The 12,666-nt window shown below is 41.4% G+C and overlaps 2 protein-coding genes across 2 annotated transcripts; both read left to right on the top strand.

The window, feature by feature from the left end:
* Window positions 1-2,589: 2,589 nt before the first annotated feature.
* LOC147324217 (uncharacterized) lies at window positions 2,590-5,124 on the top strand. The gene has a single exon (XM_086297850.1). It carries the CDS (start codon window positions 2,777-2,779, stop codon window positions 3,611-3,613), a length of 837 nt encoding a protein of 278 aa, XP_086153976.1. The 5' UTR covers window positions 2,590-2,776; the 3' UTR covers window positions 3,614-5,124.
* A 3,013-nt stretch (window positions 5,125-8,137) lies between these two features.
* LOC147324216 (E3 SUMO-protein ligase ZBED1-like) lies at window positions 8,138-11,276 on the top strand. The gene is made up of 3 exons (XM_086297846.1): window positions 8,138-9,271; window positions 9,458-10,077; window positions 10,167-11,276. Exons 1-3 carry the CDS (start codon window positions 8,431-8,433, stop codon window positions 10,560-10,562), a joined length of 1,857 nt encoding a protein of 618 aa, XP_086153972.1. The 5' UTR covers window positions 8,138-8,430; the 3' UTR covers window positions 10,563-11,276.
* Window positions 11,277-12,666: the final 1,390 nt, after the last annotated feature.

The following is a 12,666-nucleotide window of genomic DNA, read 5'->3' as shown; positions in this document are numbered from 1 at the left end:
TGTTACCTATCTATTCAGCCAATCATATGGCAACAATTCAATGCATTTAGGTATAGTCAGGATGGCCTGCTGAAGTTCCAACTGAGCATCAGAATGGGGAAGAACTGTGATTTTAAGCTGCTTTGTGGCATGGTTGTTGGTGCTAGACCGCCTGACCTTAATATTTTTCCTGTCTCACTGAGAATCGTCCGTAAGAAGAGAAAATATCCAGTCAGCGGGACAACGTCACACAGGGGGCCACTCTTGTCAGCTAAGAACAGGAAACTGATGAGAGAGAACAGGCCAATTCTGACTTGTATCAGCGGTTCAGGCTGGTGGTGTAATTATTCTTCTTTTGGCTGCTCACTCTAGGAGTCGTCACGTCACAACCCTATTCCTTGTATCATTTTCTGGCTCAGATGTAGTGGGTCGTCTGCCAATTGGAAAATCAGTGATGCGCTCCCCAGCTTCTCCAGTCTGTCAAGATACTGAGTTGCCCTTAAGTGTGAGCTTGTGCTTCTGGGCATGCTCCTGATGAGATGCAGGCTGGTGTTCCCTCCCAGACCTGCATCAGACCATCCTACTCCTACAGTCTTCTGTGCTACTTGACAGCATCCATTGTACCAACAGCTTGTACTCCTGCAGCTGCACAGAACTATTCCTGTTTCTTACTGACCTACCTGTCTGACCTCAAAGGCTGCCCTACATCCACAAACCCACTTAACAATGAGAAACTAAGGAGGAGGCCACCAGATGCATTAAGGGCAGTATCACAGGGCTGTACTAGACCCTTTTTTTTTTTTTTTTTTTTTTTTTTTTTTTTTTTAAATTCCACCACTCATGTTTAAATATCTGAGTGGCAACAGATTTTTTTCTCCATTAAATGGCATTGTGTTTGAAGATCTTGCATTGAATTATAAATCACATCAGTGCATATGTTAAACATGTTACCCTAAGCCCACTGTCATGATCTTCCATTGCCTCCACTGTCTGGCACAAAGCTCCGTGTTTGCTGTAAGCTTTGCATTTCCCTACTTTTCTGGCTAACATCTGTCACAGCTGGTTTACTCCCAGGGGAACAGTGATGCCTGCCTGGGGTGCAGACGTGGCTTGGAGGGCTTTCACGCCAATTGGCCGTCTCTCTCTCTCCAGTAGGTCTTTCTGTTTCACGATTCAGCATCGTGGGGGCGATAGCTAAACAATGTGCTGCCAAGGCTCTTACCTGTATTTCTTCCTGCTTTATGACCACTCCTAACAGTTATGAGACACCTGTAATGACAACATAGACCTGTTACATGTTACAAGATGGCGCGGCCACGTCCAGACGCCTTCCTGACCGCTCCGCTCCGACTATCCACTTTTTTTGTTTTTTACCTATTTTTTGCTCTGGTTTACATCCCAAAATCCTCTAGTCTTATAGTATACGACAGCGGATCACTTGTAAACATCGGTGCCAAGGTTGCACATCTAATCTTGGACACTTTTAAACCTGACCCTTCCTGGCCGCCAGAGATTCCTGGCGCGGAGAACAACAAAGGACGGGCCGCTCATCCGAGGCACAGAACAAAGAAGCGCCGGGGAAAACGCGCTGGTATTAGGAACAGACTGAGACAGCAGGCGCATCGCGCACCACTGCCCAGTATCCTACTGGCCAATGTACAATCCATGGAGAACAAGCTCGATGACCTAAGAGCAAGGGTCACCTTCCAACGTGACATGAGGGACTGCAACATTCTGTGCTTCACGGAGACATGGCTGACCCCCACCGTGCCGGACCAGGCCGTAACTCCGTCGGATTCATTCTTTGTGCTCCGCGCGGACAGAACGGCAGAGTCGAACAAAACCAAAGGTGGGGGAGTGTGTTTCATGATAAACAGAAAGTGGTGTGATGCCAGGAGCATTTCTACTCTCTCCAGCGGCTGCTCGCCACATCTGGAGTTCCTGAGCATTAAGTGCCGCCCTTTCTATCTGCCCCGTGAGTTCACCTCAGTCATCGCCACGGCGGTCTACATCCCACCCCAAGGTATGGCTTTGTCCGAATTACATGATGTGCTGAGCTCGCTTCAAAACAAGGACCCGGGAGCAGCCCTCATTGTAGCAGGAGACTTTAACAAAGCGAACCTCAGACAAGTCATGCCAAACTTTTACCAGCATGTCTCGTGTCCAACGAGAGGGGATCGGATTTTGGATCACTGCTACACGCCATACAAGCAGGGCTACAAAGCTGTCTCACACCCGGCTTTTGGGAAGTCTGACCACAACGCCATCTTCCTCATTCCCCAGTATAAACAAAGCATACGGAGGGAAGACGTGACCACGAGGGAGGTAAAACGGTGGACTGCCCAATCAGAAGCTACGCTACAGGACGCACTCAACGACGTGGACTGGGACATGTTCAGAGCATGCGCAGTCGACATCAACGAGTTTACGGAAGTAGCAGTATGCTTCGTCAATGTCACTACCCGATCCGTACCGGAAACCCGATCGGTACCCCGCATGCGCAAATCTTACGTCACTTCCTCTCTTTGCGACATTCAATATATTTGAATGATGCGGTTAGCGCCCAGTTAGCTCCTAGCATTTCTCAACAGCTCTGCCTTCTGAGGGGGAGAGAAAGATGGCGGAATAAGCGGTTGTACAATCTGCGGGTCTGATTAAGAAACGTGATTTTGATGTCCTGTAAAATACTTTACTGACAAACTGTTACTCCAAAGGAAGTAGAACGCAAGCGAAACCCCCTGGAAGTTACTTTGACAGACCTTCAGGCAGACACAAAGATAAACTTAGAGTGATAAAAATGGCTAACCCCAAGCTAACAGGTAGCCTCTCCGACCATGATTACAACCTTGCTGCTATGCGGGAAGCATGTGAGGATGAAGATATAGAAGAGATGGAACTTCAGAAAGAGATTGGAAGACCCATAGGTGACCACACTCCGTTACCAAGTCCCAATCCCAAAAAAATGAAAAGCAAAATAACTGAGAAGCAGGTGAGCATCGAGAATGTATATGAAGTTTTACTTGGCTTCACAAAGAGATGCGAGGAAAGGTTTGATTCGCTTGAAAAGAAGTTGGAAGCCTTCGAACAACGCATTGAAGTAAATACACAGGCGACCCAAAAAAACAGAGAGGAAATTGACAAGCTGAAGACGAAGGTGGAGTCGCTGATGAAGGAAAACAAAGAATTAAAGGAGAGCTGTCGGGAGAGTGCACGTTACCGCAGAAGATGGGACCTCAGAATTTTGGGTCTGACAGAGAAGGACAACGAGAATACACGTGAAACAGTGATCGGCATTCTAACAAGAGTGGTTCCTGTATCAGTGGAAAAACTGCAGCTCATGGTTGATACAGTACACCGACTGGGGAAGAAAGACAATGCAGTGAGCAACAAGGTGCCAAGACCAATCATCATACAGTTCAGCATGAGGACGGCAAGGGATGAAGTATGGAGGAAATCCAAAGAGGCCAGGGTCTGCAAAGAACTGAACATAAAATTTAAAGAAGACTTCTCCAAAGAAGACCGTGAAGCTCGGATCAAGCTGTGGCCCAAGGTGCAGGAAGCTCGAAACAACGGCAAAAGAGCATTCCTAAAGGAGGGTTATGCAATAATAGACGGTAAAAGGATCGATCTGTGAGATGCACTTGAAGAAGTCACTACAAGTTAACCATAAAATGTGGGTATGTATGTGTGTATATATATATATATGTTTATATATACATATCTGTTAAAAATACACAAATAAAAAATAGGAGAGGGTCAAAAAGCAAAGCCGTAGTTAAACGTGGGCTATCCAGAGCTAAAATTGCCGCATATATAAAGGGGTAGTACTGTGATAGGGTCGGAGTACTGTTATGATTACATAGGTAGGACACTAGGCTTATTCCTGCTTCAAGCACTTTTTTTTTTCTTCTAGTAAGTGCCAAGGAAGCCGTTACTGTTCTTGTTTTGTATTTTGTTCTTGCGTTTTTGTTTTTGTTTTTTCTTTATCTTATAGATGGCTGTTCTATTAAGTTCCTTAAATGTTCGAGGCTTAAAAAACAATGTCAAACGTAAGGCCATGTTCTTATTCTGCAAGGAACTTAAGGCAAACATTTTGTTTTTACAAGAAACACATTCTGGTAAGGAAGAGGAAACATTTTGGAAACATCAATGGGGAGATAGTATTCTTTATTCACATGGTACTACTCACTCAGCAGGAGTTATGATCTTATTCAACAAATTTGCAGGGAGAGTTATTGATCATAAAAGCGACGGAATGGGGCATTGGATCATGGTGTTGGTAGAAGTCTGTGAACAGAAAATTATTCTTATTAACGTGTATGGATACAATAACAGGTCGCTAAATAGAAATATGATGTCTAACTTAAGTAAATTAATTGCAAAGTGGAGTACTACATATGGTTCTACCCGGGTGATAACTGGAGGCGATTTTAACCTGGCTCCTAACTCATGGCTTGACAGACAACCACAAAGAGGAAATCAACCAGAACACGATAGCATTATTTGTGACTTTTGTACGACAACCAATATGATCGATTATTGGAGGATGACAAACCCAAATACGAAGAAATATACTTGGTTTAGTCCATCAAATAAAAACGTATGTTCAAGATTAGATTATTGGCTTGTCTCCCAAACAGTATCATCATATGTTACGAAATGTGAGACCCAGTCAACCCCACTTACTGATCATTGTCTGATAAGTCTCTTATTATCTCTACGTAAACAACAAAGATCTGACAACATATGGAAATTTAACAATAGTTTATTACAAAACGAAGACTTCTGTAAACAAGTTAAAGAACTTAAATCAGAAATTAACAATATGAGCATGACTAATGTCAGTAAATGGGAATGGTTTAAATATAATGTGAAACAATTAGCTATAGAAACGGGAAAGAAAGTGTCTGCCCTACGCGTATGTGAACAGAAAAATCTAATTGAACAAATTCATTTATTATGTGGTAAACCCTGTATGACTGCGGAAGAGTCAGAACGCTTACAAACTTTACAAAATAAGCTAGATGAGGTGTACTTGATTAAAGCTAAAGGAGCATATGTAAGGTCTAGAGCCAAGTGGATTGAGCATGGAGAAAAAAAATTCATCTTATTTCTATAGTCTAGTTGGGGCGATCGTGGCTCAAGAGTTGGGAGTTTGCCTTGTAATTGGAAGGTTGCGGGTTCGAGCCCCGGCTTGGACAGTCTCGGTCGTTGTGTCCTTGGGCAAGACACTTCACCCGTTGCCTACTGGTGGTGGTCAGAGGGCCCGGTGGCGCCAGTGTCCGGCAGCCTCGCCTCTGTCAGTGCGCCCCAGGGTGGCTGTGGCTACAATGTAGCTTGCCATCACCAGTGTGTGAATGTGTGTGTGAATGGGTGGATGACTGGATATGTAAAGCGCTTTGGGGTCCTTAGGGACTAGTAAAGCGCTATATAAATACAGGCCATTTACCATTTACCATAGAGAAGCGTAGACAAACAAAGAAAAAAATAACTAAATTGAGTAAGGATGGTACTATAATTGAGGAACCAAACAAAATAAGTGAGGAAATTAACATGTTCTATAGTAATCTGTATAAATCAAGAACTGAAAAAGAAAATGCAGATATGTTTTTGATATGATTAAAGATCAGGTTAAAAAATTGGAAGAGGATGATAAAACATGGTTAGAAGAAGATTTGAAAATATCCGAATTAGATACAGCTCTAAAACAAATGAAAAATGGAAAATCTCCTGGAATTGATGGTTTAACGATTGAATTTTATAAAACCTTTTGGCAAGACATTAAAGATTTGTTATTTAATGGCTTTTTGGATTGTTTAAAAAATGAAGAACTATCCCCAACAATGAAAACAGGATTAATAACCTTATTACCCAAACCAAACAAAGATTTACAAATGCTAGACAATTGGAGACCCATAACACTTTTATGTAACGACTACAAATTATTAGCCTTAGTATATGCAAATAGGCTTAAAAGCGTCTTAACCAAATTGATTGATGAGTGCCAATCAGCGTTTATTAAAGGAAGGCAGATTCATAATAACATAAGATTAATATTAGATATGATTGACTATCGATCCTTTATTAATTCAGAAAGTTTAATACTATTTATTGACTTTTTTAAAGCATTTGATTCAATAGACCATAATTTTTTATTTAGATCTTTAGAACTTTTTGGATTTGGAAACAAATTTTGCAAAGTGATCAAACTGTTCTACAAGCAAATTTATAGTTATGTTTCGCTCAATCCAGGCATAACATCTAGGATAGACATATTCTGTGGAATTCGACAGGGTTGCCCAATTTCTCCAAAATTATTTATTCTTTGCACTCAATTAATGGCTTACCTCATTGTGAACCATTCAGACATCGAAGGAATAAACATTTTTGATATTGAACTGAAAATAAGTCAGTTTGCAGATGACACAGTAATATTTTTAAAGGATAAATCAATACTCGAGAAAGCATTGAATGTCATTTCAATTTTTTCTAAAGCTTCAGGCTTGTGTCTGAACCTAAAGAAGTGTGAACTTTTGCCACTTTATGATTGTTTGGAAAATAGCATGAGGACGATTCCAGTGAAAAATGAAGTTAAGTATCTAGGCATCTATTTAGACAAAGACATCAACACTAGAGAATCAAAAAACCTAAAAGACAAAATTGATGGCATGTCCAAAACACTAAATCATTGGTTGACGAGAGATATTACAATTTTTGGACGCAATCTATTATCCAAATCAGAGGGCGTCTCAAAGATGGTTTATCCAGCATACTCACTATACATTACCCCGAAAAGCATTAAAAAGATTAACTCTATAATCTATCAATTCATTTGGCGCAATAAAACACATTACATTAAAAAATCACAACTTGTCAAAGATTACGCTAAAGGTGGTATAAAGTCAATTGATTTTCAATCAATGGTTGGAGTATTTAAAATAAACTGGATAAAAGCCTTCCTCTTGAAACCTGACTCCATATGGTTCCATATCCCAAAAAATATTTTCAAAAAGGTGGGAGGGTTGGATTTTCTCCTGAAATGTGATTTTGATATATTGAAGTTGCCTGTGAAACTGTCAGAATATCATAAGCAGGTCTTGTCTTATTGGAAGATGGTGTTTGCCCATAACTTTTCACCACATTGCTCCACCTTGTGGAATAACAGAACAATTACAATTAATAAGAAGTCATTGTTTATTAAAGAGTGGTTTGAAAAAAACATAATCTTTATAACAGACTTACTTGATGAAAGGGGTCAGTTTCTCTCAGTGGGTGTTTTTAATGCGAAGTTTAACATTCAGTGTTCCCTTAGAGAATATGACAAGGTTTGTAAGGCAATCCCCTTACCTCTGTTGAGTTTGATTCAAGGTTATTTGTATTACTCTAAGGCACAAATTAGTCTACCTTCTTTACATCTAAACCAGATTCCTTTGACGGATAAAAACTGTAATAATAAAACCATGAACAAGATATTTAAAAACAAATTATTTCACGACTTTAACAGTAACACAAAACTAAAAGGGAGTAATGTTAAAATAACGAACAAATATACGCACTTTTTAAAATGGCCTATCCCCCCCAAAGTCAAAGAAATGCAATTTAAAATAATTAATGGATATTACCCAGCAGCTGCAATGCTTAAAAAAAGGTTTGGGTTTGAGGTAGAGCCATGTGGATTTTGTTCACAAAATGTGGAAAGTATTGATCATTTGTTTTTTTCCTGCTCAGTAACAACTGACTTTTGGCAAGATCTAGTAGACTGGTTGAGTATAAGAATAGATGGGATGACCCCACTGACTCTAACACAAGTTTTATATAATAATGGTGATCCATCTAAGGAACTGTCCATGCTACACAAGGTGGTGATAATTATGGGCAAATACCACATACACAAATGCAAATGGAAAAGTAAAAGACCTTCCCTAACTGTATTGAAAATTGAATTAAAATCTTTTTTGTCATCTTTAGAATTACTGAGGGATTCATGTAAAGAGGCTGCTTTGATATGCGACAATGGGACTCAATCTCTATCCTTTTAATGATTGTGTTTTTGGTGTACTAAGTAAGCCACATGTATGTTAAAGTGTTCGCAGAAAGGAAACTGTTATATGTCATAAAAATGGCCTTCATATATTTATGTATATGTATATATTAGGGCTGCACGATAAATCGAAAATTTATTGTCATCGCGATATCAGCCTGCGCGATGGGCCCATCGCAAAAGACGGCGTAAACTGCGATAATTGGGTACCTTAAAATGTTTACACACGTGCTGTAAAGAATTTACCAATCAAAGAAATCCATTTACACATTTGACCAGTCGAATAGAGCCCTTCACGGCATTAACCAATCAAATGGATTAGAGGCCCGCCTCCTACGCAGGTCGGGCGCGAACAACGCTGCAGCAACGAGTCAGAGTTGTAATGGCTGAGAGCGAGACGCGTGACGAGAATGCTACTGAACTCGTGGCTAAAAAAAAAAAAAAATAGTACCTCACTTATTTGGAGGTACTTTGGATTTGATAAAGACGACGTTCTCCAAACACAGGTACTCTGCAAAACTTGCCGAACACTCGTGGCAACCACCAGAGGAAACACGACTAATCTCCACCATCATCTTCAATACAACCACAGAGAACTGTTTGAAGAGTTCCAGAAAGATAGGGCTAGCCAAACAAAGGTTGCTAATGTTAAGACAAAGAGCGCAGCAGTCCAACAGCCGTCTCTGTATCAGAGTTTTTCAAGTGGAATTCCTTATGAGAAAACGTCGAAGCGGTACAAAGAAATAACAGAGGCCATTACACATTTTTTGGCTAAAGACATGATGCCTATAAATACAGTTAGCAGAGAGGGCTTCACCAGTCTGATACATAAAGTGGACCAGAGATACCGCATCCCCTCACGAAACTACTTTTCACATGTCGCCATTCCACAAATGTATGAAACATGCCGCAAGACCGTCATGTTTGAACTGAGCCAAGCTGAAAACTACGCAAGCACTACAGACCTATGGTCAAGTCGTACAACGGAACCATATATGAGTTTCACAGTGCACTTCCTCACCGAAGACTTTGAACTGAAAACACGGTGTCTAGAGACTGTGTATTTTCCAGACTCCCACACTAGTGAAAATATAGCCCATGTATTACGTGAGGTGTTAGCCAGCTGGGATCTTAAAGAAGATCGACAAGTGTGCATCACCACAGACAACGGTGCCAATGTTGTGAGAGCCACGGAGCTAAACAACTGGGTCAGACTTCAGTGTTTTGGACACAGGCTGCACCTTGCAATCGGTAAGTTTTATTCAAGGCAGATCTTTTTAGCAATGAAAATGTGCTATACATTATTATCAAATTGATATTGATAAGGATAATGTTACCTTTTTAGACAACTTTAGTTATAAATTTCAATTAGTTTTTTTTTTTTTTAAAAAAAGGTTTTAAACATGACAGTTTTTTTGTTTCCTCTTATTTCTCCAGAAAATTCTATCAAAGATGATGCCCGCATTGCCCGAGCCATTGGACTTTGCAAAAAGTTAGTTGGACATTTTTGCCACAGCTGGAAAGCAAAGATGGCTCTGAAAAAAGCACAGCAGAAGCTCAACCTCCCAGAGCACACACTGATCACAGAATGCCCAACCAGGTGGGGTTCCAGGCAGAAGATGATTGAGAGAGTCCTGGAGCAGCAGCGGGCCATTTCTGATGTCATCTCAGCAGACAAGAAATCAAGACACTTGATTCCTACTTGGCAGGATCTTGAGGTACTGGAGTCTGTCAACCAGGCATTACACCCCCTGCAAGACTTTACAGATGCCCTGTCTGGTGAGAGCTACGTTAGTGTTTCATATGTAAAACCAGTCCTTCATCTGATGAAGACGTCGGTGCTTGCAGAGAAGGAAGAAGACAGTGATTTGACAAAATCAATTAAGAAGAAAATCCTCGAGTACCTGATTACTAAATATGAAAATCCAGCTACCCAGGAACTTATGGACATGGCGTGCTTCATGGATCCCAGATTTAAAGTCAGCTACACCAGCACTGATCGAGTCTCAGACATCAAGACCAGAGTGATGTCAGAAATGGAAGCAGTGGCACAGAAGGTATTCATGCATGCTTATATATATAAAACCTTTCAATTCATATTTAGTCCAAAATGTTTACTTTTCTTATAATCTGCTTTCTGTTCCAGGAGAGAAGCTCCGCTGAACCAGAGGCCCAGACAGATGATCCACCCAGTCGTCCCCTGAAGAAGGCAAAAAAGTCCCTGGGCAGTTTCTTCAAGGCAGCTCCAATCCCTACCTCCTCTTTTATGCATCTCTCACAAGCTGTTGAAGCTGAGCTTAACAGCTACTTGCTATCCACGGCCATAGACAGTGAGGAAGACCCCTTGGCATGGTGGAAACTCCACAAAATGACATTCCCACAGCTAAGCAAGCTTGCAAGGAAGTATCTCTGCATACCTGCAAGTAGCTCACCTTCAGAGAGACTTTTTAGTACATCAGGAAACATAGTAACATGTCAGCGCACATGTTTAAAACCTTGGAGAGTAAACATGTTGGTTTTCCTTAACAAGAACTTGCCATAAAAAACATTCACTCAGGAAGGATGAATGCAAGATAGAGAAACCTTTTTTTTTTTTTCAAAAAATTACAAAAATACACTACCTACATTGTTCTTAATTGTTGATAATATTAGTCTTGGCCAGTACGACCACAAAGGTAGACAATTGTTCTTTGGTGTGTTCCCACAGCAGACAAGTTCTTACCTATAGTTTAATCTAGTAAAGTTTCCACTCCAGTTTTGACTTGCATCATAACTACTTGGTGAGTGGTAAAATGATGAACAACTGCATAGAGATAATTTGCAGTATAATTTAAGTTATGTTTATTTAAAACTAATTATAGAGACCGGGAAGGATGTCTTTCAGAATTCAAGCCTCAGAAATTTTTTTATGGGGGCAATGTTTCAATGTTTGACTGCACTTTGTTGTTACACTGCTAATACAGCAGCTTTCATTAAATAAAACTGTGCAGTAAAACGGAAATTATGTATTTGTTTTTTTTTGTTTTTTTGCTATTTATTTTATCGCAAGTCATATCGTTATCGCAGTATTGATCACAGTTATCGCACATCGCAGGTTTTCCTAATATCGTGCAGCCCTAGTATATATGTGTTTTTTTTTGTTTTGTTTTTTTGTTTGTTTAGTTTTTTTTCGTTTGATTTCTTATTCAACCTTTTCAAGATGTTGTTGCACAAATGTTGTCTCCCAACGAGAGATTGTAATATGTGCATAAAAAAATAAATAAATAAAAAAAAAAGACAGCTCTGCCTTCTTTTCGACTGCCCGGGACATTTAAACAATGGATAATCCGTATACAAAGAAATTCATGCTTTTCTCCTCAACAGAGAGCGTCCCCCGATTGAGCAACAGCGCCGTAAAATAAGAAGAATGGCGCCTAATTACAGAGTTAATAATGCAGACTTTGTAATATCTCACGTGTAGATTCATCAGCCAGATGAAGTGTTTACTGACAATTGACAGTGATGGCGCACATCATCATCACTATTCCAACAATCCTCTCCTCACAGACAAGCATAAACACACTCGACTATCGCTAAATCAGATTTAACACACGTTTGTAATGACGATAAATCAGTTTATAATAGGGTTTATTCGCTCGGTCAGCAGGTGGCGGTATCCTCGTACACTGGGGAGTAACAGAAGAAGAAGAAAACATCTGCACATGCGCGGTACGGATCGGGTAGACCCGATTTGTACGGTCAGACTTTACACATGCGCAGTAAGGATCGGAGAGTCCTGATCCGTATCTTTCTTTTTATTTTTCGTTTTTGTCTACATTGTACTGAAATGCTTCATTATTGCAAACATTTTAAGATATACTTGTTATTCTTAACATCTTAACAGATACTCTGACCCATAACTATCGTAAAACGCTACGACCGGAAGTAGAAACCTTTCGCGCATGCGGGGTACCGATCGGGTTTCCGGTACGGATCGGGTAGTGACAGTTGTCAATATGCTAGCGGAGGAGATTATCCCCACTGCGAGAGTCACCACATTCCCAAACCAGAAACCGTGGATGGACAGATCGATCCGCACTGCAGTAAACGCCAGGACCGCCTCCTACAACGCGGGTCTCGCCACTGGCGATATGAGCGCCTACAAAGCGGCCTCATACGGCGTGCGGCGCGCGGTGAGAGATGCCAAACGCAGGTACCGGGAACGTGTGGAGTCCCGCTTCCACCAGGGCGACACACGGAGTATGTGGCACGGACTACGCACCATTACGGACTACAAAGCCAGGGACACTGCGCCGATCAACGCCGACTCTGCATTCACCAACGAGCTGAATCGGTTCTACGCCCGTTTCGAGGTTAGCCAGGCGGCTAATGCTATCTACCGCCTGACTACCGAGGACAGTGACGTCATCAGCGAGAGACCGGTGACCAGCATCGCGGAGCATGACGTCCGAGCGGCACTGAGGAGAGTGAACACAAGGAAAGCGGCGGGGCCAGACGGCATCACCGGCCGTCTGCTGCGCTGCTGTGCTGACCAGCTAGCAGGTGTGTTCACTTACATCTTCAACGAGTCCGTGGCGAAGTCTGTGGTCCCCACATGCTTCAAAAGATCCACCATCATCCCTGTGCCCAAGAACAGCAACCCCTCA

The sequence above is a fragment of the Aulonocara sp. 'chitande type north' Nkhata Bay genome, linkage group LG7 (genome assembly GCF_057382095.1).
Source record: "Aulonocara sp. 'chitande type north' Nkhata Bay isolate Kocher_YH1m ecotype deep benthic linkage group LG7, A_spYH_male_GT1.1, whole genome shotgun sequence".
Taxonomy (NCBI): domain Eukaryota; kingdom Metazoa; phylum Chordata; class Actinopteri; order Cichliformes; family Cichlidae; genus Aulonocara; species Aulonocara sp. 'chitande type north' Nkhata Bay.
The sequence above is the reverse complement of the archived record's forward strand: the minus strand, read 5'-3'. Positions and strand labels throughout refer to the sequence as shown.

Excerpts from the sequence above, each read along its gene's own strand:
- LOC147324217 (XM_086297850.1), top strand. The coding sequence starts at position 2,777 with ATGGCTAACCCCAAGCTAACAGGTAGCCTCTCCGACCATGATTACAAC.
- LOC147324216 (XM_086297846.1), top strand. The coding sequence starts at position 8,431 with ATGCTACTGAACTCGTGGCTAAAAAAAAAAAAAAATAGTACCTCACTT. Across the intron at positions 9,272-9,457 it reads CAGGCTGCACCTTGCAATCG|AAAATTCTATCAAAGATGAT; the intron begins GTAAGTTTTATT and ends TTATTTCTCCAG. Across the intron at positions 10,078-10,166 it reads TGGAAGCAGTGGCACAGAAG|GAGAGAAGCTCCGCTGAACC; the intron begins GTATTCATGCAT and ends TTTCTGTTCCAG.